Raw genomic sequence first — 26,705 nt, 5'->3', positions numbered from 1 at the left:
GTTTAGGATGATGTCACGGCAGTAGAGGCGGCGCGACTATAACGACACATGAATAATCCCGCCCACTCTAAAGCGGTACTAAACTGCAGTCGAAACGCAAACCGAGCCGAACTGAGCCGAACCAAGGTGAGCTGTACTGAACCGTGCTGTGCCGTACTATGCAGTGAAAAAGCGCCATTAGAGGAACCCTCAGGAAGATCCACAGATGCACATGCGTGACGCGAGGATGCCAAAAGATTTGTGCAACAATGGGGCTGCTATGCTTGTAAAATGAGGGTCTGCATATTCCCCATCTAACTGCTTATTACATTTTAATACAAATCTGCCAAACTTAGTTTGTAATTTCTACATTGACTCCAAAACACAGAAACTGGGAAATAAGGACTCACTTCATTAGGATAAGAGTCCAACAAATAATGGAAATCGGTTGGAACAAAAACCTGCAGCCACAGTTGTGTCCCCAGGATCGAGTTTGAGAACCACTGGCATAAAGCATACTACAGACATGATATTACTTGCACTTCTTGGTGAAATGCTGGCTTTTTCATTTGTTTCAGGTTAAAGTGGTTTATTAGGGTGAAAGGGAATGGAAGAAAAAGAAAAATCAAGATTCTGAATAATGTTTTAAACATAACACGTTGTTGATTATCGGTGTATCATGTGCTGGAGAATGGGAAAGGCACTATATAAATAACAACAACAAGAACATTTATTTCTATAGCACAGTTTCATACAAATGATGGAGCTCAAAGTGCTTTACAGGATGCAGAAAGAGAAAAAATAAAAAATAAATAAGAAAATAGAATTGGGGAACACTAATTAACATAGAATAAAAGTAAGGTCCGATGGCCAGGGAGGACAGAAAAAACAAAAAAACTCCAGACGGCTGGAGAAAAAAATAAAATCTGCAGGGGTACCGAGGCCATGAGACCACCCAGCCCCCTCTAGGCATTCTACTTAACACAAATGACCTCAATCAGTCCTCATGATATTCAGAGTTCTCATGGAAGAACTTGATGATGACGGTCATGTGTCCATCAATGTGGGGACATCACGGTGCTTTGATCAGGTGGTGGTGGTGGTGGTGGCGCAGATCAGCATCACAGAAAGACGGAAAAAGAACAGAAGAGAAAGTAGGGGTTAGTATGGATTCTGGAGCCACCATGAATAATAATGATAACTAATTGAATATACAGAGCATCAGGATTTAACTAAGATGAAGCTCTGAGAAAGCCATGTTAAAGTAATGAGTTTTTAGCAGTTTGTTAAAGTGCTCCACTGTATTAGCCTGGCGAATTTCTATTGGTAAGCTTTTCCAGATTTTAGGTGCATAACAGCATAAGGCCACCTCACCACTTCTTTTAAGTTTAGCTCTTGGAATTCTAAGTAGACAATAAAATGTATTCTTCTTCTTCTTCGTCTTATTATTATTATTATTATTATTATTAGTATTATTATTATTATTATTATATGTCTAATCCTTTGATTTCTTGGTCAGGTGAAGCCGCTGTTCTGGATTGAATCAGTAATCGAGAAGTACTCTCACAGCCGTGTGGAAATCATGGTTAAGGTATTTTTTCATTTTTTTAGATTATTTTTATAAGTTAGATATAGATGGGTATGTTGGTAGACGTTTATTATGCCAGAGTGAAATTGTTTTGCAGCATAAAAGTTAAGAAACACAACACAGACTGCACAATTTGGAAATACAGGTGGAGTGGTGGCTCCGAGGCTAAGGATCTGCTCTAATATCTGGAAGGTTGCCAGTTTAAATCGCATTACTGCCAGAAGGGATCCTACTCTGTTGGGCCCTCGAGCAATGCCCTTAACCTAAAACTGCTCCAGGGTGGTGTACAATGGCTCCAACTTGCAGGGAAAACTTGGGGGTTGGTGGAAGGACTGGCACTCCAGCCACAATGAAAAACCGCACTCTCTTCAGTGTGGTGCTGAGGTGTCACCCATTGCACGGCTGCACTCGGATCTCAATGGGTGTGGCAACGCACTGTAAACAACGAATGTTCCCAACCTCCTTTGTGGTCTCAGTGTGAAAAATTATTTTGATTACTTTCTGGGTAACTTCACCACTGTGTGCCTTCTCCTTAAGGCTAAAAGTCAATTCAAACAACGCTCCACAGCAAACAACGTTGAGATCATGGTGCCAGTTCCAAGTGATGCAGATTCTCCAAAGTTCAAGACGAGCACTGGTAGTGCTAAATGGGTTCCAGAGAAGAATGTGGTGGTGTGGACAATCAAGTCATTTCCGGTAAGCTTCTATTTGCATATTTGTAGTTACAGTTAATTTGTGTAAACTGCCTTTAAATGATATCATATACTGTATTCATGTTTTTCTCCTTGGCGTTTTTGATTAGTCATTGCTGATTAGGTCATTTTCTAATGATTACGTTAAGTTTTCAGCCAGTCCTTTAGACTACTCTCACCCTCTCATTCTCATAAGCACCCGTGCATCAGTCATGTTCGGTGCTCTTCATCCCAACAGCACCAGATTTCCTGTCTGTGTGGCAACAGCCCTAAAACTCTGATTGTCCCTTTAGAAAAGAATGGAGACTGGAGGAACAAGTTGGTGTGTGCGTGAGTGTCCAGATGTTAAGTAAAAGGTTCTTTGCAGTCTCTTTATTATGTCATTTTTTAATTATTAGTGTCATTTTCACTATAGCTGAAAATGTTCTATGAAAAGTTCCTTTTTAATTTACATTTTTATATACTTAATTTAATTCAGGGTGTGGTTATGGATTTTTTGCATAAAAAAGATTTATATGAAAAAAAAGTAAATTGCCAAATCTTTTTTTTTTGCAGTGAAAATACTGTATTTGCTTGTGATGTTGTTCAACGAATATTTTCCTGTAAATTCGTTTAGCGTTTGACTTAGACAACTATTTTTTCCCAATGCCCCATGATGCTTTGTCAGACCATTGTGACCGCACAGAACTGTAGAAGCCATGTGCAAATCTTTCTTGCATTGGTACTGTAAGATCATTGCCGAGCTGCTTCAGGCATGTGTGATGTCACAACCCAATCAGTACATCCTGCCCTATATGCCATGGCCTGCAAGGGGCGCTCCAGTTCCCCAAACCTGACAGAGACAGATGCAAGACACAAGTTTGGCAACACATGTTTTTTAATTTTCTTGTGGGAAACACTTTTTAATCGTTTTCCACCTGCCCACCACAGTACACAGTTCCAAAGTACACAATGCCCATTTTTTTACTTGTCTCTCTCTCTCTTCTTCTGCCTCCACTTCTCCTCCACCTGCAAGCTTCATCCTCCACCTCCTGACTCTGGCTCCTGGGGCAGTTGTAGGAGGCTCCTTTTATCCTGCATTCGGAATTACTTCCAATAGCCCATTAGCATGGTCTGGAAGCACTTCCAGGTGAGGCCAAAGCCTGACAAAATAGGGCTCTGCAGTCCCTACAGCACCCCCTGGCGGCACTCATTGAACCCAACAAGGCTGTACCGAACACCCATGAAACACTGTGAGAATCCGAGGCACAGTTGCAACCCAGGGGGGCTGCCATCTACCACTCCAGGGGTAGCAGTATCTCGTGCAGGTTCTCTCCTCTGGTCCTTCCATTATAGAGGCGTCCCAGCTATGTAAAGGCCCCAGCAGTGTGCAGTAAAGCCCCTCCATCAGCTTTGTGGGGTGAAGTAGCCTGTTCTGCAAGAGTTGTCTTTATCCAGGAAGGGTTGTCAATGTTGGCCTGTCCATAGCTCTGCCCTGTAATACAGTAACAAGTGATGGGGAGACGCTGCACCGATGCTGATTCCTGGTGCCCACAGTTACCCTGTTCAGGCAGTGTCTCCATTCATGGCCCTGCCTCCTGGTGTCCACGACCCATTGGATTGGATACAGCACACAAGCACACGGGCTCACCTGCTGCAATGTTTGGAGACCGTCTTTATCTTGTAGGTCTCCTTCCTTCTCTGGGGTACAGCAATAATCTGGGTCTCTCTATGACATGAAGAGAGACCCCATGTAGTCTGCACCACTATAAACTTGTGGGTGACCACTGCTGGATCAGCAGGAAGCTGGCCAAGCCAGAAACTTACACCGATAAGCCACTCAGTTTTAATCAGCACTCGATCCTTCTCTCCCTCTCCGGGTGGTCGGTCATCCCTCCCATATCTATTGTCAGAACCAGTGTAACTCATCCTCCTTCTGAGCCATCCAGGGACAATTCACATTTATTTCCTTTTTTCCTGTGTGGTACTGGCGTCACTCACCTGTACCGCTGCATCTGCTTTGGTGGAGAGTCCTGTGCTGGGCCTCCTCAGAAAGTCCTGTGCCGCCTTCTAGGGTGCCTCAGCCATTCTCTCCAGACCCTTGATTGTCCTCTTCAGAAGTCCAATCACCTGTAATGAGTCCTATATGGGCTGGAGTACACTAGTTAATAGTTTGACCAGCAGGGGACTTGACCTTCTGTCCTCCCTCTCCGCTGACCGCCATCCAGATAACAATGGCCTCTCCGGCATTTTTTCAATGCGGTCAACTGGAGTATTGGGGTAGCCCTCAAGCAGGCCAGCTGGCTCCGCTTCTCCCACTTTATCAGCAGAGCTACAGCACATATACCTCGACACCTTACCTTATCCAAGGGGGTGTGGCTTGGCCACTCACCGCCCCTCCCCCCTTTGTAGGATATTGTTTCCTGAGTGAGGCTCTAGGCACTGCAAGGGCCACCCTCTACTCTGGACATCTGTTGGGTCCTCACAGCAGTGTTTCTTTTTAGGGGCGATAGCTCCCTAGTTGGAATAAGTTCTTTTGTAATTGCGGCATTTTAAGTAACCAACAACTAGATAGATATGATATTAAAAGGTGATATCCATCACGTAGTGATACGGCAGTAAAAATCACATAAGAGAAAATAACAGCTTTCTTTACTGATGATTTACGCGCCATTACAGACGAGGAAGCCAAATAGCAAGACAATACCAAGGTGGGATCTCTAGGCTTCAAAGTGTTTGGCTGCTGTCCAAGTCTTTTCATACTGTCTTCTCCACGTGCAGGCCCTTACTTAGGTTCCAGACAAGGGAAGGAGAGGATTCCATTTCATCTCTAACATACAGAAATAGTACAATGCCTATTCTCGTAGTTGTACCTTCTCTCTTCAAATGCTTGCCTAGCTGTTCTAAACGCTGAGAGCCCCTGTGTGCTAACTTTGGCCTGGCCTACACATGTGAGTGGATTTATAAAATATTTTTTGTACAGAGCACAGTGACATTAAACTTACATTCTTATTACAAGCAGGTCTTCTGGCTTCCCCAGGCGATCAGTGAGGTAAGGTCTCCACTGCGCGGGCTGTCCAAACTCGCATTGTCATCGTCGTCTTCGTTGGGAACACATGTTGGCCACAAACAGGTGTCCCAAGCTTTTTTCACCTAGGAAATAAGTGCACAACATGGATGTAAAACATCACAGGATTTAGCAATCCCACGTCCTGCACTTACCTCCTTCCTCGTCCAGACATTCATTCTTTCAGACAGTCATATCACTCCCCCCTAATGGTTTCATGCTGCTGACAATGGTGTGAGCATTGTCCTTCGCTGCCTTCACTCCCAGCATGAGCCTCCTTTTCTCCATTATGGACCGATGCTTCCGTGACTCCTCGTCGGGTGGCTGCCATCTAGTGTTCTGGAGGAAGTAGTGCAGGCTCTCTCCCTCGGACCTTCCATTATAGAGGCATCCTCTATAAAAAAAAAAAAAGTTGCAATATGTTCATTTGAAGCATACATTAGCTCACCAGAATAGAAAGACATTATGAGTACTGCCAGAGGATTTTTAACAATGATCCCTTTTGTGTTGGCAGTGCAGCGCCCCGTATTTAATTTGAATGCATAATTAGCTGTGTGCTGGAGGTACGATCCAAAACAAGCCGTAAATGATCTCTCCCCGCTCCCTTTTCCTAGAAAGAAAACACATATGACCCTGTGAAATAATAATACTAATAATAACAATAATGAAAGACGTATTACTGATTACAAGGCGTTTCTGTCTAATTCTTCATGGAAGAAAATGATACAAACTATCTCACACCACTGCTTTGTAAAATGGCTAATGGGTGCCCCAGGAGTAGAACAATGTGAGCATAATGGTGTGTGTATATATATATATATATATATATATATATATATATATATATATATATATATATATATATATATATAGATCAAAGTGCTTTACAGGATGTAGAAAGAAAAAAATATACACATATAAATAAAATTAGGCAATACTAAGTAACAATGGATAAAGTATGGTTCAATGGCCAGGAGGACTGAAAAAACAAACAAAAAAAACTCCAAAGGGCCGGAGAAAAAAAAATCTGCTGGAGTTCCGAGGCCACAAGACAACCCAGTGGCAGGAGCGTAGAGCGCCTCCGGGGGGATTGAGCAAAGCGTACAAGACCTGATCATCTTGGAGAGACACTCGTAACGCGAGACTAGACATTACAACCTTAGGAAGCAAAACTCGTGAGACGTTAACTTTTGCATGTCATGCCCTACTTACAAACAATTTAAAACAAGTTCACGGACATCTAACCTAGCAGTTGTTGGAATGCTTTTGGCAGACACACTTCATGTGCTCCCAGCTCTTAAAACAACAACAAACAACAAGCAGAACACGCAGCTCGTCGTCAGATGATCTGATTGCATCTCTTTACCGTGTATTCAGCCCCCTCCCTTCACAACGCAAGCAGCGCTATACATTCCACGAGAGAGAGATTTAACCACATCCATGGCCAGAAATAAAGGACAAATATTGTTTTTTTAAAAGTAAAAGTGAAAATAATGCATATGTAACAATTACCATGAAAATAACAATCTCTTTAAATTGTTTATCCGGTAAACCAAACCTGGGGGTGAGCAAGCAAAGCGAGCAGGGGGTGGAGCCCCCTAGTGTATATATACTGCTCAAAAGAATTAAAGGAACACTTTTTAATCAGAGTATAGCATAAAGTCAATGAAACTTATGGGATATTAATCTGGTCAGTTAAGTAGCAGAGGGGGTTGTTAATCAGTTTCAGCTGCTGTGGTGTTAATGAAATTAACAACAGATGCACTAGAGGGGCAACAATGAGATGACCCCCAAAACAGGAATGGTTTAACAGGTGGAGGCCACTGACATTTTTCCCTCCTCGTCTTTTCTGACTGTTTCTTCACTAGTTTTGCATTTGGCTACAGTCAGTGTCACTACTGGTAGCATGAGGCGATACCTGGACCCTACAGAGGTTGCACAGGTAGTCCAACTTCTCCAGGATGGCACATCAATACGTGTCATTGCCAGAAGGTTTGCTGTGTCTCCCTGCACAGTCTCAAGGGCATGGAGGAGATTCTAGGAGACAAGCAGTTACTCTAGGAGAGCTGGAGAGGGCCATAGAAGGTCCATAACCCATCAGCAGGACCAGTATCTGCTCCTTTGGGCAAGGAGGAACAGGATGAGCACTGCCAGAGCCCTACAAAATGACCTCCAGCAGGCCACTGGTGTGAATGTCTCTGACCAAACAACCAGAAAGACTTCATGAGGGTGACCCAAGGGCCCCATGTCCTCTAATGGGCCCTGAGCTCACTGCCCAGCAGCATGCAGCTCGATTGGCATTCGCCATAGAATACCAGAATTGGCAGATGCACCACTGGTGCCCTGTGCTTTACAGATGAGAGCAGGTTCACCCTGAGCACGTGACAGAAGTGAAAGGGTCTGGAGAAGCCATGGAGAACATTATGCTGCCTGTAACATCATTCAGCATGAGCAGTTTGGTGGTGGGTTAATGATTGTCTGGGGAGGCATATCCATGGAGGGTCACACAGACTGCTACAGGCTTGACAAAGGCACCTTGGCTGCCATTAGGTATCAGGATGAAATCCTTGGACCCATTGTCAGACCCTATGCTGGTACAGTGGCTCCTGGTGCACGACAATTCCTGGCCTCATGTGGTGAGAGTATGCAGGCAGTTCCTGGAGGATGAAGGAATTGATACCATTGACTGGCCACCACACTTTCCTGACCTAAATCCAATAGAACACCTCTGGGACATTATGTTTTGGTCCATCCAATGCCACCAGGTTGCACCTCAGACTGTCCAGGAGCTCAGTGATGCCCTGGTCCAGATCTGGGAGGAGATCCCCACAACACCATCTGTCATCTCATTAGAAGCATGCACCGATGTTGTCAGGCATGTATACAAGAACACAGGGGCCATACAAAGTGCTGCGTACAATTTTGAGTTGCTGCAATTAAAGTTTGTCAAAATGGACTAGCCTGCCACATAATATTTTCACTCTGATTTTTGGGGCGTCTTTGAATTCAGGGCTCTGTAGGTTGATCATTTTCATTTCCATCAAACGATGTGGCATCCTTTCGTTCCTAACACATTACCCAGTCTATATCAGTATAGATATCCAGGAGGATTTCTTTTTCCCATTGAGATCTGATGTGTTTTCAAAGTGTTCCTTTAATTTTTTGAGCAGTTTATATATATATATATATATATATATATATATATATATATATATGTACAGTATATATATATGTACAGTATATATATATGTACAGTATATATATCAGAATTATGTTAACACTAATGGATTATTTTTATCTTGACCACACCTTTCCAGGTCAATGGTGGACCATTGCCGTGGCCTCCACACTCCCCTGATTTGACACCCTGTGATTTCTGGTTATGGGGTATAGTGAACAAGCATTTATGTATAGCAGGAAAGTTTGTGATATCAGTGACCTGAAGGACAGAATACTATTGGACCATTATAAGCAACTGAAAACTATTTCTGTTCCTTCTTCCTCTTTGTCTTCAGTAATTTTTTCTGAGTTTGGTGAAGATCCCAAATATTTCCCTGATTTTGCCAAATACACTGCAAAACAAACTCCATGGGGTTTACCCATCTTTCATTTTCAGTATGATTGTATGAAATGTAATACAACCTATTATTTTCACATACATTTTACTTGATGATGTTCCATTTCTCTTTTGTGTACTGTAATTGAAGGGAGGAAAAGAGTTCCTTATGCGGGCTCACTTCGGTTTGCCCAGTGTTGAGAGTGAGGAACTGGAGGGGAAACCGCCCATCACAGTCAACTTTGAAATCCCATACTTCACTGTCTCAGGAATACAGGTAAGAAATGGGCACTGAAAAGGCAAATTAAAAAAGTATAACAAAGTTTTCAAAAATAAAATCAATACTCTTACTCCAAGACTGCATTTCAGGTGCTTGCAGACAGCGGTTCTAGTCAAAATGATTGAAATGAAAGCACTTGGCCTTAATAGCAGGACTTGTGTTCACAAACTCAGAATTACGTTGAGTTGGCTTAATGTGGACATTGGACTCTGACAAGTGTGCCAACTCCTCTTTCAATTTTTGTGAAAAAAGGTATCAAATCTTGGAGAGTACAATACAATACAATACAATTTATTTTTGTATAGCCCTAAATCACACAAGGAGTGCCGCAATGGGCTTTAACAGACCCTGCCTCTGGACAGCCCCCCAGCCTTGACTCTCTAAGAGGACAATGAAAAACTCCCAAAAAACCCTTGAAGGGAAAAAATGGAAGAAACCTTGGGAAAGGCAATTCAAAAAGAGACCCCTTTCCAGGTAGGTTGGGCGTGCAGTGGTTGTCAAAAAGAAGGGGGTCAATACAATACAATACACAGAACAGGACAGAAGTAATCCTCAATACAATAGTACAATAGAAATATTACAAGTATGGAGCAGAATTTAACAGTAGATGCTATCCCAGAATATGAATTGGATTTGTGTAGAGTCCTGGAGACCTCGGCCATCAAGCTGCCTCCTCCTATTGGCCATTCCATGGCTGAGTCAGTGCTGGGCCAGCCAATCCGAAGAGAGTGCCTGGTCTGCAGACTAAGGATTGCACTTCTGCTTTTGCAGCTTTGGCCCACTCATCAGAGATGTGATGAAGTTGATTCTCTCCTGGAAAAACATTGCTTATTCCCTTCAAGTAAGACACAAGCAGCTACCCCAAGTTGAGGAGTTTAACACTAGAATTACCAGAGCCTACGAAAAAACTCGTAAATCCTTCCCACCTTAAATCGCTTCTTAAATCCCTTCACACCTCTCCGCCAGCGTCCTTTGTCCTCTAAATGTGCTGATAAAGAGAAGCTACGAGCAGCCAACTATTCCATCTCCCCACCAATTTAGAACATGCACAAACTTCTCCCAGCTCATGCCCTTGATTGAGTATCTGGGAGTGAAGTGGAGTTTTAGAGTGGAAATAATAGATCGTTATTTGGAACACACGCATTTCATGTCTGTTCTGTTTCTACAGTAATCTGAGTCAACACATTGTTAAAACAGAAACGTTTTTTATATTCTAGTAGTAGATGACAAAATGTAGACATAAACTATATAATGTATGAAGCCTGAAGTATCAAACAAATACTTTCACAAAAGGTACAAATCTAACACAACAATTGCGCTTTTATTCAAAAATATAACTGCAGAAACAAAAAGCCGCCTTAACATGCAACATTGACACCCGTTTACTATGACTGCCTCCGTGGTGCAATAGAATCAGTTCCCGACTGGGAATTAAAAGGTCGCGAGTTCGAACCTGCACCACTCTGTTTTGAGAAGTAAACTGCTCTTAGTCTTACTATTTTAGAATAAAAGTATACATTTGATTTCAGTCTGTAACAGCCGGTGCAATTTATGATCCTTGTAAAGGTTAGCTTTTTTTTTTTTTTTTTTATTCACTTTTCATTCTCTCAGTCGCGTTCAGAATCAATCCATACAACCCCATCTGACACGGCTGTTTTCACATACAGACGCGCTATAGCTCTGCAGTGTACCACGATGCATACTAAAGCCCCCCCAAACCCCCCAAAGGGTTCTGACACACAAACGCTGGCGAAGCTGCCTTCTTCGTATCTCACCATCACTTGATTTTCTTTTTATTCAGTTTTATTGAGTATTCCTGCCAGTCCCCGCATGTTGCTGTACGCTGTTTCTTTTGTACTGCAGGACATGCAGAGGAGAGAATGGTAAAGAGCAGTAACCGGCTATATGCAATCATCAGAAACTCCCCATCTGCCCGTGTCACTCAAACACAGGAACATATGTTGGTGTAAAAGTATAACAAAAGTGCACTTTTATTCAAGTGCACTTTTTCCATCGCCTTTTCCCGGGTAGGGTGCCAGCCCACTGCAGGGCATACACACACACACACAGACACCTACCAAGCACACACTAAGGACAATTTAGGATAACCAATGCACCTAACCTTCATGTCTTTAGACTGTGGGAGGAAACCGGAGCACCCGGAGGAACGGCACGGGGAGAACATGCAAACTCCTTTTTTTTTATTTTTAATAAATTTGCAAAAGCCTCAAGTAAACATTTTTCATGTTGTCATTATGGGGTGTTGTGTGTAGAATTTTGAGGAAAAAAATTAATTTAATCCATTTTGGAATAAGGCTGCAACATAACAAAATGTGGAAAAAGTGATGCGCTGTGAATACTTTCCGGATGCACTATATATATATATATATATATATATATATATATATATTTATATGAACTTAGTTTTCTAATTTCTATATTGCTCAGGAGTCCAATTAAAAACAGAAGCTGGTTGGAACAAAAATCTGCAGCCACAGTGTGTCCCCAGGACCGAGGTTGGGAGACATTGCTATAGACTACTAAAGCAAAATGCAAAGTGTCATATAAGTCAGACAGAGCGTCCAGTCAGACTTAGTGAGTGATGTTGTATTCATTAGTCTAATAGCACCCAAGAAGAAGCTCTTCTTCAACATGGTAGTGCTAGCCCATAAGCTCCACAATCCTCTTCCTGACAGGAGGCGGGGCAAACAGTCCATGAGGAGGATGAATGACATCTTCCATAATTGAGGAGGCTTTACTTTTGCCCCGGCTGGTGTAAATGTGCTCGATAGTGGGTAGGCTGTTGCCAGTGATCCACTGTGCAGGCTTAACCACCCATTGCATTGTCTGCGGCCGAGTAGCTGCTATAATACAGAAGGTGACTGCGCTCTCTACCACACACTTGTAGAAGGAGGTTAGAATAGAGGGGCACAGAGGAGCCCGCTTCAGCCTCTTCAAGAAGTAGACGGCATTGGTGGGCCTCCTTTACCAGACGGGCCGTATTGTAGCTCCGAGAGAGGTCATTTGTAATATCCTCTCCAAGGTATTTGAAGCCGGTGACAATTTCAACCTCTTCTCCATCGATGTAAAGGGAGGAGGAGGACGTGTGCCAGTCCACTGAACATCCGCAATCATTTCCTTAGTTTTTTGGCTTTGAGGCTAAGTTTATTATCCTGACAACAAGCCTCCATGCTACCCACTTCCATCCTGTATGGTGACTAATCATTATGAGTAACAATGTTCAAGGAAATTATAGAAAAAAACCCGATCTAAACCCGTAAAGTAGTTCTCTCGTGAAAAGCGGACAGACAGACAGACATTGGATTTCATATATACAGTGATTATAGAAAAGAATCACCCCCTTCGAAATATTCCCATTTTGTTTTTGCTTTACAGCCTTAAATGAAAACACACACAAAAAATGTCTTCCCAGATTTACTTACTCAATGCAATCTATAACATCCAAGTGAAAGATATCACAGCTACAGTTCAGAAGAATTTAAAAAAATAAAAAACAATACCTACTGAGATTAATAAAGGATCACCCCTCAATGTCATTTTGTTGAACCACCTTTTGCTTTAACGACAGCCTTGAGTCTGTTGGGATTCTTTTCTGTCAGCTTTGCCCATCTAGATTGAGCCCACTCAATATTTTCCTGGTCTTCTTTACAGTTTAACTGTTCAAGTTCGGTCAAATTGGATGGTGAGTGTTGGTGGTCTGCTATCTTCAGATCGCTCCACAGATTTTCAGTGTGATTTAGGTCTCGGCTCTGACTGGCCACACCAGGACATCCCCTTTTTTCTCCTTCAGCCACTGTGTGCTCAGTTTCACTGTGTGCTTTGGGTTGTTGTAATGTTGACAGGTGAACATTCTGCCCATCTTCAGCTTTCTGGCAGAGGGTAGCAGGTTTTCAAGAATTTGACAGTATTTTGCCCCATCCATTTTTCTTTCTACCCTAACGAGAGCCCCAGACCCCCCACAACAGGATGCTGCCACCTCTGTGCTTTACTGCAGGTATGGTGTGTTGTGGATGGTGAGCTGCATTGGTGTACTGTTTGGTGTTTAGGACAGATAGTTTGATTTTGGTCTCATCTCACCATAAGACCTTTTTCCACTTGGCATCAGAATCTTCAAGGTGCATTCTGGCAAAGCTCAAATGAGCCTTAATGTGGCGTTTCTTGAGAAGTGGCTTTTCCCTTGTCACCCAATTCCGGAGCGCTTGTGAAATTGTTGTCACCTGCACACAATGACCACACTTTGCCATCAAATCCTGTAACTCCTTCAAAGTGGCCATTGGCCTCTCGTTAGCCTCTCTTACCAGTTTCCTCCTTGCTCTTCCATCCAGTTTGTAGGAACGGCCGGATCCAGAGAGGATCCTAGTAGCACTTGTCACTTCTTTATTATGGCCTTTACTCAGCTCCTTGGGATTGATAAAGCCTTTGAGAATTTTTTGTCACCATCTCCTGCTTTATGTCTGTCCACAACTTTATCCCTGAGATCTTTTGAAAGTGGCTTGCCACCCATAGTCAGTTGCATTACGAAGCAAGGGAATGAATGCTCCAGGAACAGCTTCACTAATCGCACTGATTACAATTTATCACAGGGGGAAGGAAGCCAGTAACCGCAATGGAAATGGTGGGCACTAACACCTGATTGAGTTTAGGTGTTTTATTCATCTCAGTATTTCTTGTTTTTTATTTTTTTAAATTCTTCTGAACTGTAGCTGTGATATCTTTCACTTGGATGTTAAAGATTGCATTGAGTAAGTAAAGCTGGAAAAAATATTGGTTTGTGTGTCTTCATTTAAGGCTGTAAAGCTAAAAAATGGGAATATTTCGAAGGGTGGATTCTTTTCTATACCCACTGTATATCAGCTGCAGCACTGTTGCCGTTGTACAAGCCCAATAATTAGTTATCTGCATTCTACCTGTGCATGCAAAGTGAAATCCTCCAAGTGTGTTTTAAACCAACAATTTTCAACCTTTTTTTCATAAACTAATTAGTAAAATTCGGTGACACACCAAAAAATATATCGTTTTGCTCGAAAGTGGCTTTTTAAAAAATCTTTTTGAAACTATTTATTTATGACACCTGCGTTGGGCTGACACCCTGCTCGGGATTTGTTTCCTGCCTTGCGCCCTGTGTTGGCTGTTATTGGCTTCAGCAGACCCCCATGACCCTGTAGTTAGGATATAGCGGGTTGGATAATGGATGGATGGATTATTTATGACACTTTCTAATAATAAAGTGACACTCCAAATTATCAGGTGTCTTTATTTGTATTATGAGCAGGTGGTACAGTGGTGGCGTTGCTGCCAGGCAGTACGGTGATCACGGGTTCTCATCCCAGGTCTTCCCTGTTGTCGTGGCACAAGCCCAATGGTTATTAGCCTGACCCCTTGTGCTCTAATATTTGATCAAGGATCCAAGTTATTTATAATTCTTGTTGGACATTTTTCCACACAAGTTCTCACCATGTCAGAATACTAATAGAAGAATGCTAGTTCACCTTGAAAGGCACCAGGGTGAGCTGTTCAACCCTTATCTGCAAGACAAATCATGACCTTCAGAGGTGCTGGAACTTCTCATGACTGCGTCACATCACACAGAACTGCAAATAGCATTTGTGCATGGCAGAGACCAGTCAGATGGAGCCAAAAGGGTAACCTCATCCGCAGACAGCAGAAATGCAAAATTTGGGCTTGAACATTGAAACTGTTCAAACCTGGGTTGTGTCTTTCTCATTAAGATCAAAAAAAGTAAGGGGTGACATGATGCAGGTGACATTCTCTTCTCACCTTAAATTAACTGGGCTTGACACCAAGAATGGACGCTATCCAGTGACCTGAGATGAAGACTGGACTCCTTTGGTACTGTGTCTCTCCGGAAAATCCTTGGGTACCGTTGGTTTGCCTTTATGTTGCTCATGGAGTCCCGAATGAGGCACATTACCTGCATTGTAAGGGAGCATCAGTTATGCCACTACGGCCATGTGGCGCGTTTCCCTGAGTGTGATCCGGCTCGTAAGATCCTCAGTGTTGGGGACCTGAGTGGCTGGACCAGGCCAAGGGGTCGCCCACGTAACACCTGGCTGTGGCAGATGGAGGGTCATTTCTGGAAGGTCGGACTGAACCATGTGTCTGCCTGGGGGGTTGCAAACCGGGATCCCAAGTTCTTTCGCTGTGTAATGCACGCGGCAACGCACTTTACCAGTGCATGCTCCCCAACTTGAAATGACTTGACTTGACACCAAGAATGGGGCTACAACTGTTACTTTGCAGATCCAGGGACAGAATAACATGGCAGCTGACAAACTGTGAAAAACGTTCCTCAAGGTGCACAAAGCTGGATTGGCAAGTGACATGACACCTCAAATCGAATCAGTTCCTCGGCCATCTCTAAAGCTGCATTTGGAAAACTGCAGAATTCTTCCAGCTGAATAAACTTTATGAAGAAATAGAGTTTACTTGGAGAATACTGTTAAGCAAAGAAAGGGCTATAGGAATCTGGAACAATAAATAGTGGTTAAAGCAGAGATACGATTACTTACATTCGATAATGGAGTAACTTAGTTTAGCTCGATGATCTTAGTGGTCTCCCCTTGATTGTAACATTCCTTATGTTCCCTCACTCATAATCACAGTAAAGTGAGTTGACGTCAAGCTGGTGTGTAATTCTTCTTGTATTACAGGTCCGCTACTTGAAGATTATTGAGAAGAGTGGATACCAGGCCCTTCCTTGGGTGAGGTACATCACCCAAAGTGGAGGTAAGTCAACGTGTTTTAGTAGATGGAATCTGAAATGGATACCAATTTACAGACCTTTCTTTGCCTGCGTGTTGGTTTCCTTGGTCTTCAAGTACAAATCGATGTCCCCATTAAGTTATCTGCATTCTTCCTGTGCATGCAAAGTGTGTTTTAAACCCACGATTTTCAACTTTTTTTCATCTCATGGCACACATAAATTAATTAGTAAAATTCGGAGACACAACAAAAAATAGATTTTTTGCAGATCTAACAAAGAAATAGGTATAACTTTGATTGATTGACAAAAGTAATAATAGTAATTACCTACCCTTTTTGCTCCAAAGTGGCTTTTTAAGAAATCTTTTTGAAACTATTTATTTATGATACTTTGTAATAAAAAGTGATACTCCAAATTATCAGGTGCCTTTACTTTTATTATGAGCAGGTGGCACAGTGTGCCTCACAGTAAGTTAATCGTGTCCCGGGTCCTCCCAGCACACTTTTTATAAGCACTTTGAGTAGTGAGAAAAGCACTATATAAATGTAAAGAATCTATACTAATACAAGGCAAAGCCCTCACTGACTGACTGAATAACTGACTGACTCACTGACTCATCACTAATTCTCCAACTTCCCATGTAGGTAGAAGGCTCATTCCTTACAGCTTCCTTATAAAAGTTGGGCAGGTTTCATTTCAAAATTCTATGCATAACTGATAATTGAATCCTACTTACGTACATATATACATCCATAGCCTGCAGCTCGGTCGCCGTGTGAGGTGGAGTTGCGTCCCACTTAATTGACTGGCTGCCCATATAAGGCTGTCCGTCAGCAGCAATCCAAGCTGTGAGAAAACAGTAAAAAGGAGGCGTGTCAGACGTCGTGGTACATTTTCTGATGCAGCTAGATGGAAACAACTTTGTGACGCTGCCGCCAAATACACGCAGAAAAATCCACAAGTTAATAGACATGCTGCCGCTAAATATTCGCAGGCAAATCCACAAGTTAATACCGGGAATGCCTGTTAAACATCTTAGATTCACGAGTAGCAATTTGGGTGGTGAGATATCTATCGAGGTGATCACCATCGATCAAAGAACTGTCACTTACCGAGTGGTTTCCATGTCTATGTGTGTACTGAGCTAACGAATCCTACTACAGGCATATACTGTGCAAAGTATTCACCCACCTTGGAAGTTTTCACATTTTGTTATTATACAGTGTTGTGTCACAATGGATTGAATTTAGCTTTTTGTGACATTGATAGAAAGAACAGAACTGTTAAATGTCAAAGTGAAAACAGCTCTCTACAAAGTGGGCTAACGTTATCGACTCTCTCTATATAAAATCCTAAGCCTAAAACTGCAACGATTTTATGTAGGGCTTATTTTAAAACCTACATATATATGTTTGGTATCATTCTTTTCAGAGTTTATCGAACTTTAATGTGATGTTGTTCGATTTTCAGATTCTTATTCTGTTTTTAAATTATAAACTAAAATATCAAGAAAGTCATTTTTGTCAGTTAAAACAAATGGATCGTTTATTTAGTCTCATAAATCTCATCGAGCATAGTGGACCTCAGTTTAACAGGAATACTCCAATCGGTAAGAGAGTAAATATTTTAGTCTCATTTAAAGATGTTTACTCTGTTAAATAATAATTAATTTTTCTTTTACATATTTATAGAATTTTGTGATTTTGACTCCAATACATAATCATTTTTCTTTTGTACATTTACAGATTTTACTAATATTCTGGCCACAACTGGGGGTTGGTTGCCCCCCTAGTTTAAATGTAAAACATGAAATAATTGATCGTCATAAGAATTCACCTCCCTCAAGCCAGCATTTGGCAGATGGCAGCCTCGAGCCTGTGTGTTCTGGCCTCTCTTTATCAGTTTGGCACAACTGGATTCTGCCATTTTTTATTATTCTTCTTTACTAAACTGCTCAGCTCTGTCAGGCATTACGTTGAACAAATTCTCAATTGGATTGAGATCCCGACTCTGACATGGCTTTGAAGCCATTCCTGTGTTATGCTTGGGCTCGTTATCTTACTGGTCTTCTCCCAAGGCGCAAGTTTTCTTGCAGATTTCCATCATTTTACATTCGTTTTACCCTCACAAGCCTTCCATGACCTGCTGCAGAGAAGCATCTCCACAGCATGACGGTGCTACCACTATGCTTTACAGTGGAGATGTGTTTGTGTGATGATGTGCAGTGTAGCATGGAATTTAGTCTGATGGTCACAATTTTGGTCTCATCAGAACATAAAAGAAACTTCCAGCTTTTAGTGATTTTAGTGCCTCCAACGTAGCCCCCTATAACGCTACAAATGATGAAGTGTCAGGACACAGCTTTTATCTACACAGTCCCTCCTGTCTGGGCCCACTGCTGCTTGTCACTCAGAGGTCTCCTGGTGGTCTCCCACACTCATCTTTTTCAGTTCTTGCGGACATTCCTACTCTATCAGATTTACAGTTGTGCCATACGCTTTCTGATTTCTTCATGATTGTTTGAATCAGATAGTCATTGACTTGGTGATTTTCTTGTCTGACTTGTGCTTTTCATGGAGTTACATGGAGTGTTCTTTTGTCATCATCATGTAGGTTAGACCACCATATTGACACAACACAAAATGTCCCTTCCCCATGCAGGTGCATTAAGATTACATTTAACTGAAACCCCAGACAGGTGGTCTCCATCGAGTCTGATTCTGCGACTTCTAAAACCAGTCAGCTTCATCCGTGATGATTTAGGGGTGTCGTATTAAAGGAGATCAGTTATGTTTTATATTTGTGCTTAATTTATGCCACTTTGTAGAGACCTTTTAACATTTTAGAGTCTTTTTGTTTTTCTGCTGACCATTAAATTCACTGGGATTCAGGGTTGTATAACAATAAAATGGGAAGACATCCAAAGGAGTGAAGACTTCTTTATGGACACTGTATGCAGGGAAGATATTGTGATGGGGTCAGCATTTCAACACAATCTGATCAGTGATGCAAGTTTCTTTGCGTCTGAAGGCGAGTCTGTACAAAAGCACATCAAAAGTTTGCTTTCTTCAAAGATTATTTATTTATTTATGCCTGTTGGCCTGCAGTATTTTACAGCTTCAATCATAACTTTATGAATGGAATTAACCTCCTTGGCCTTAACTCCAAGTGTGACTTTGGCTCCGAATTCTGTGCTAGAATGGTTCACCACGGGTCACTTTACAGGGTTAACCCCCAAATTACTCCCAGAAGAGTTTTCTGCTGCCATTTAGTGAACGAAATAACATTATGCTGCAACAAACCATGAATATTCCTCTGTTTTATGCAACTTTATGGTAACGCTAAAGTAGCTCATCATTATTCATGAGTGGGGCGGAGCCTTAGGTGAAAAACAAAATGACAAAAGGCAGTTTTAGCACAATCTGAAACTGAACCATTGCTCCAGTCGAGGGGCAGTGATGATGATGATGTGAATTGGTCATCAGGTGTTGACACGGATAGTGAAACTGATGCACGGTATCAATCAACATTTATTTATATAGCACATATTCATACAACAAAATGTAGCTCAAAGTGCTTTACAAAATGAATAGAAAAATAGAAGACACAATAAAAAATAAACATAAGTAAACATTAATTAAGATAGAATAAGTAAGGTCCGATGGCCAGGGTGGACAGAAAAAACAAAAAAAAACTCCAAAGGCTGGAGAAAAAAATAAAATCTGTAGGGGTTCCAGACCAAGAGACCGCCCAGTCCCCTCAGGGCAATCTACCTAACATAAGTCAAACTGTCCTCTTTGTATTTAGGGTTTTCATGGAAGGACCTGATGATGATGGTCACGTAGACTTCTGGCTTTCAGTCCATCAATGTTGGTGCATCAGGATGCTTTGAGTAGGTGGTGGTGGCACAGGCCGCCACCACAAAGAAACCGGAAAAAGAAACAGAAGAGAGAGTTGGGGTCAGTACGGATTTTAGAGCCACTGTGAATAGTTATTATGAAGAATTGAACATACAGAGTATCAGGATTAAGTTAAAATGAAGTTATAAAATGGCCATGTTAAAGTAATGTGTTTTCAGCATAGCACTGTGTGACCGAACCGGCGTGATTCGTCCACTGAATTTGGTCGCATGAAGGTTCAGTACGGTGCAAGGAGCCGTGTGACGAAATGGAAAATTGAACGAGATCAAGTTCAAGGATGAACAAGACATTAGCCCCCTAAGCACTATTCACAATGTGACACATGTCAGTGTTCATTTCGGGGAGGATTCACTAAACCTTGCACAATGGTAGCCTGCAATAACACTATGGATACGTCAGTCATGCCAATCAGGCACTGAATGTCTACCCTCTCATGTGCAAGCAACAGAAAAAGTGCCAAAGAAACAGGCTGGTACCATCCCAATTGTGACGTTGGACTGTGCGTTGATGAGTGTTTCAAAAAAATTTTCAGTACAGCAGTGGACACTAGACAGACATTTCTTACTCTATTTACATTGTGTAGATGCCACTTGCTGGATGGACATCCCAGCCAGGAAAGGAAACAAACCCGGAAAGAAGATGGATGAACAGCCCCTATAAAAGTGGAGATATCACTAAGGAACTGTTATTCCCCCAGCACGCTAGATGGCAGCAGTCCCGAATATAAACACCCCATGGGAGACCAGCAGGGCATGCCGGGTCACAGGGTGCCACAGGAGGGTGTTGCAGGGAAACAAGCTCCCTACTCGAATAATGGACTTCCATGTGACCTGGAAGTTCTTCCATCAGGCAATCACCCTGGCACCGGAAGTACTCCTCGGCCTGTAATAAAAGGGACCGCACTCCCTTATTCAGGCGAATCGGAGCTGGGTGGTAGAGAGGCAACATTCGACAGGAGGAGGGCAGTGCGGTGGTGAGAGATTATATTGTGGAGAGAGAAAGACTAGTGTTTTGTGCTTATCTGTCATATTTTTGGAGGTATTTTAAATAAAACCTTCATTTATTTAGATTTGGAACTGTGCTTCTGTTTTCTTGTCGGGATATCGGCAGGCTGACACCCTGGTGTCCATCACAGTTGATATTTTGGTATTTACAAGTTTCTATTACACAGAATAACATTGTTTCTTGTTGGGGAAAAAAATAGCTTTTGGCTTCTTTTTCCGGGGTTACACACAACGTTGAAGAGGTTACGTGATGGACGACACATCAGACTTTTTCCCCTTTTCTGATGGACTTTTTGTGCAATACAACAAAACACTTCTGGGCAGGCATCAACCACGGCATCGCTGCTCTTGTGAAAAGAATGGAGATAAACGCCATCAACTGAGAGTGGGAGAGACAACTTCACTGTACCGCGTGAACGCCACTGAGAGAATAAAACTGAATAATGAAAATAAAAAAAAAGAAGCGCTAACTTTTAGAAGATGCCAAAATGAACACCAGGTGTTACAGACTCAAATCAGATATATGTTTTTATTATATTATAGTAATAATAATAGCAGCTCACTATTCAAAATGCGGATTGACTTTAGTTATAAGGCAGCAGTTCTTACCTCCACACCATCCAAGAAGACATACGAACTTTCTGTCGATAAACATTTAAGCTTGGGTTTGTAACTCATTGACAGCAACATGCAAACTGAATGATTTGTTTTTTACTTTGGTTATAGTCTTGAATAAAAGCGCACGTTTATTTGATATTTTGACTAAAGTCTTCACACATTATACACTTGACATCATTATTAGTATAACATGGAAAATGTTTCTCCTTTAGGTATGTGTTCAACATTTCTTGCGTCGCATTTCCTTTCTTCCTACACTTACACAGATCGTTGTAGGCATGGAACACACATGAAATGGATGGATTCCAAATAACTATATATTATTTACCCTCAAAAACTCCAGGCACCTCACACCACGATAAAGAGACTTGAAATGGGAGAAGTTTGCGACTGACTTCAGCTCCGTCGGGTTGGGGGGAAGAGATAGGATAGCAGGCTGCTTGCTGACACATTTACAAAACAAAAGACGCTGATGAGGAGAGGTTCAAAGGAATTTAAGGTGGCCCGGGATTACGAGCTTTTTCATAGGCTTAAGGTATTCTAGTGTTAAGACCCTCTTATTTAGATGTTTTATGTAATATGAGCAATCATTAGAATAATCTAGACGAGAACAACCCATTCAGCCCAACAAAGCTCGCCAGTCCTATCCACTTGTTTCCTCCAAGAAAACATCAAGTCGAGTTTTGAAAGTCCCTAACGTCTTACTGTCTACCACACTACTTGGTAGCTTATTCCAAGAGTCTATCGTTCTTTGTGTAAAGAAAAACTTCCTAATGTTTGTGTGAAATTTACCCTTAACAAGTTTCCAACTGTGTCCCCGTGTTCTTCATGAACTCATTTTAAAATACAAGTCTCGATCCACGGTACTAATTCCCTTCAGAATTTTAAACACTTCAGTCAGGTCACCTCTTAATCTTCTTTTGCTTAAACTGTAAAGGCTCAGCTCTTTTAATCTTTCCTAATAATTCAACCCCTGTAGCCCTGGAATCAGCCTAGTCGCTCTTCTCTGGACCTTTTCTAGTCCTGTTATGTCCTTTTTGTAGCCTGGAGACCAAAACTGCACACAGTACTCAAGATGAGGCCTCACCAGTGAGTTATAAAGCTTGAGCAGAACCTCCTGTGACTTGTACTCCACACATCAAGGCGCTATATAACCTGATATTCTGTTAGCCTTCTTAATGGCTTCTGAACACTGTTGGGAAGTTGATAGCTTAGAGTCCACTATGACTCCTAAATCCTTCTCATAAGGTGGACTCTCGATTTTCAGACCTCCCGTTGTGTATTCAAACCTAACATTTTCACATCATGATTTACATTTACTGACATTAAATTTCATCTGCCACAAATCTGCCCAAGCCTGTCTGCTATCCAAGTCCTTCTGTGATGATATAACGGATTCCAAATTATCTGCTAATCCACCTATCTTGGTATCATCTGCAAACTTAACCAGCTTGTTACTTATATTCCTATCTAAATCATTTCTATATATTAAAAATAGCAGCGGCCCTAGCACTGCCCCTGCTGGTCACCACTCTTAACATCAGCCAGTTCTGATGAGGTTCCTCGCACCATCACCCTCTGCTTCCTGTGTCTGAGCCAATTCTGCACCCATCTAAAAACATCACCCTGAACTCCCACTTCTTTTAACTTGATGCTCACCTATCATGTGGCACCTTATCAAATGCTTTCTGACCCTCCTTATATTTATTTTTACCCTAAAAAAGAAAAAAAAAAAGAAAGGTGAAATCTGCCAGTGACTCTTAATTTGAATCTTTTCAGACTGGGCTTTTTACTTGTAACCTCTTACTTGCTGTGATGTTGAATTATTCCACAAAAGTATGAAATCTAAAATTCCTTACTCTATCTTTTTCTTTTTAACAGATTATCAGATTCGGACAACTTAAAGGATTTCTGAAGACCTTTTTCTGTTGGTAATGAAGGCATTTTTACAAAATAAGATGTTCAAGTTAAGCACTGAATCCTTCCCCACTCTGAGACTGCCGTGTTTTCCATTTAAAGTGAAATTCTCTGATCCAGGCCAGCATTCGAATCTAACATATGGGCCTCTAAATTTAAGGGAATTCCCATGTGGCCTGGAAATTTTGTTGTCGTATTTATAAGAAGGAGTTTTTTTCCAATCAGTCCAACACACTAAACTTTATTATAAATTTTGTATGATGTATGTGAACCTGTAATGAAGCTGCTAAAGCAATGAAAAAGCAAGGTGTTATTTTGAAAAATCATTTCCAAAAAGTATACAGGGTGGTACAGGGAAACGGGAAATTTTGGAGCTATGTGTTGGCGACCCTGGGGGCGTTGGCAGTTGTTTTGGACCAACGCGACCTCACTTTAGTTATAATGGAGCAGTGGAGCGTTCACTATGAAAGCCTTTTATAAGAATGATGATAGCGTGACTGCCGCACAAAGGGAGTTTCGTTGTCATTGCCAGTTAGGACGTCACAATCGTGTCCCGTCTGTTCATGCGATTACAATTTGAGTTTGTAGTTTCAAAGAAATGGGTTGAGCCTTAAAAAAAGAAGTTCCCAGATGGAGCCATTTCGCATACTGCCCGACAATCAATGGCACATCATTTCTCGCAACTGTGACATTCAATGGCCTCCGAAATACCCAGATCTCTGTTTTTTTTCTGCGGGGACATCTTAAAAGCCAAGTGTACTGCACACATCTTGCAACCGTTGCTGAACTAAAAAGGAAGATTGAAGAGGAAATCGCTGGCATTTGTCTTGACGTGCTACGTCGAGCAATGCAGAACTTCTACAACAGGCTGTCAGAATGTGTACGGAGAATTGGACAACACCTTCATGATGTTTTCTTCAAAACAAAGAAATGAATATTGATTACCATCATTAATTGCATATCCTGTACAATACATTTCATCATTAAATGTATTTTGCAATGTGTTTATTCCTGCTTTGACTGTCAACTGACAATTTCCTGTTTCCGTACGCCACCCTGTACTATGAACGCTGGCACCAGGACAGTGCGGTGGTTTTGCTGCTGGTTGGATTAATCTTGGCTGACGGTCTTTGTGGAGTTTGCGTGCTGTCACAAGATGGGCTTGGGGTTAACTCTGGCTGTTTTCATTTCCTTATTAATCCCAAAAGTGCGCTTGCTAATTTGATTGATCCCTCCAAATTTTATGAGTGTATTTTCCAGTGAATTGTTATCCTGTCTAGAGACTGTTCCTGTCTTGCATCCACAATGCCGTAAAATCATTGAGAGATAATGGATGGTGGACCACAAACTAAGAAGAACAACAGTTTGGAAGCCTCACTATTATTCATTCGTCCAGCCATTAAGGTTCGTGGGGAGACCAGTACCTCCTATCAGCACTGGATGCAAAGTGGGAACAGCCCTGTGCTTTATAATTAGGAAGAAAAACCCACACAGGAAAAACATGACAACTCCACATGAAAGGTGACCAGTCTTGGGATTCAAACCTTTGTGGTCAAAGGCCTTGCATCATCAGAACACGCGGTCAGCATTTCCACTTCAAATTAATAAATTGTGTACATGACAAAACCTTTCATTCTGCTGGAATCTGGGCACTTCCAGGCAGGTGGCGCAAGTGCATTGAGAAGGATGGAGACAACATTGAGAAATGACAGCATCAGTTTTGTTAAGGTGTGTTCCATTTTCCGATAAATCACATTTTCTAACTTTAGCTTGACTCTCCCTCATATATATAATTTAAAAATTATATGGTAACTGCAAAGAATAGAAGTTCTTCATATACAAAGTATATCTACAGTGGGTATAGAAAAGAATCGCCCCTTCAAAATATTCCCTTTATTATTTTGCTTTACAGCCTTAAATGAAGACACACAAATCAATATTTTTCCCAGCTTTACTTACTCTATGCAATCTCTAACATCCAAGTGAAAGATATCACAGCTAAAGTTCAGAAGAATTTTATAAAATCAAAAACAAGAAATACTAAGATGAATAAAGGATCCCCCCCTCCTAAACTCAATCAGGTGTCAGTGCCCACCATTTCCATTGCGGTTACTGGTTTCCTCCCACCTGTGATCAGTTGTAATGAGTGTGATTAGTGAAGTTGTTCCTGTTCCATTCATTCCATTGCTTGGCAGTGCAACTGACTATGGGTGGCAAGCCACTTTCAAAAGATCTCCGGAATAGACTTGTGGACATACATAAGGCAGGAGATGGAGACGAAAACATCTCAAAGGCTTCATCAACCCCAAGGAGCTCAGTAAAGTCCATAACAAAGAAGTGTCAAGCGTTTGGTACAACTAGGACCCTCCCTGGATCCTCCAAACTGGATGGAAGAGCAAGGAGGAAACTGGTAAGAGAGGCTAACGAGAGGCCAATGGCCACTTTGAAGGAGTTACAGGATTTGATAACAAAGTGTGGTCATTGTGTGCAGGTGACAACAATTTCACAAGCGCTCCACAATTGTGGCTTGTTCAGGAGAGTCACACATCTTGAGAAAGGCCACATTAAGGCTTGTTTGAGCTTTGCCAGAATGCACCCTGAAGATTCTGATGCCAAGTGGAAAAAGGTCTAATGGTCAGACGAGACCAAAATCAAACTATTTGGCCTCAATACCAAACAGTACACCAATGCAGCTCACCATCCACAACACACCACACCTACAGTAAAGCATGGAGGGGGCAGCATCCTGTCGTGGGGGTGTTTCTCTGCCGCAGGGCCTGGGGCTCTCATTAGGGTACAAGGAAGAATGGATGGGGCAAAACAACGTCAAATTCTTGAGGAAAACCTGCTACCCTCTGCCAGAAAGGTGAAGGTGGGCAGAATGTTCACCTTTCAACACGACAATGACCTGAAGCACACAGCAACATTGAGCACACAGTGGCTGAAGCAGAAAAAAAGTAAATGTCCTTGTGTGGCCAGTCAGAGCCCAGACCTAAATCAGAGTGAAAATCTGTGGAAAAATTTGAAGATAGCAGACCACCAACGCTCACCATCCAATTTGACCGAACTTGAACAGTTAAACTGTGAAAAGAGTGGGGGGCAAATATTGAGTGGGCTCAATCTAGATGGGCAAAGCTGATAGAGAAGAATCCCAACAGACTCAAGGCTGTCATTAAAGCAAAATGTTGGGTCGACAAATTGACATGTACTCCAGATTTTTCTTAAAGTTTATCAAGGTTTCTGCTTCAGCTTTGGATTTTCTATATTTACCTTTTTTGTACGTGGACCCGTGGACAGTCACAGTGGTGTGTCAGTCATGCAAGGAAACCAGCAGGTGAGCATCCTGTCTCACTGTTGTCT

The 26,705-nt window shown here is 41.9% G+C and overlaps 1 protein-coding gene across 2 annotated transcripts in view; it reads left to right on the top strand.

The window, feature by feature from the left end:
• Window positions 1-23,651, top strand: part of ap1m3 (adaptor related protein complex 1 subunit mu 3) — a 57,948-nt gene extending 34,297 nt beyond the window's left edge. For both annotated transcript variants that reach the window (XM_039734498.1, XM_039734499.1), the window contains exons 6-10: window positions 1,499-1,570; window positions 2,105-2,263; window positions 9,013-9,138; window positions 15,834-15,909; window positions 23,310-23,651. In XM_039734498.1, coding sequence (XP_039590432.1) covers window positions 1,499-1,570; window positions 2,105-2,263; window positions 9,013-9,138; window positions 15,834-15,909; window positions 23,310-23,332 — 456 coding nt within the window. In that variant the 3' untranslated portion in view covers window positions 23,333-23,651. The remainder of the gene's footprint in view (window positions 1-1,498; window positions 1,571-2,104; window positions 2,264-9,012; window positions 9,139-15,833; window positions 15,910-23,309) is intronic.
• Window positions 23,652-26,705: the final 3,054 nt, after the last annotated feature.

This window comes from Polypterus senegalus, chromosome 14, assembly GCF_016835505.1.
Source record: "Polypterus senegalus isolate Bchr_013 chromosome 14, ASM1683550v1, whole genome shotgun sequence".
NCBI classification, from domain to species: Eukaryota; Metazoa; Chordata; class Cladistia; order Polypteriformes; family Polypteridae; genus Polypterus; species Polypterus senegalus.
This window is presented reverse-complemented; position numbering and strand designations above follow the sequence as displayed.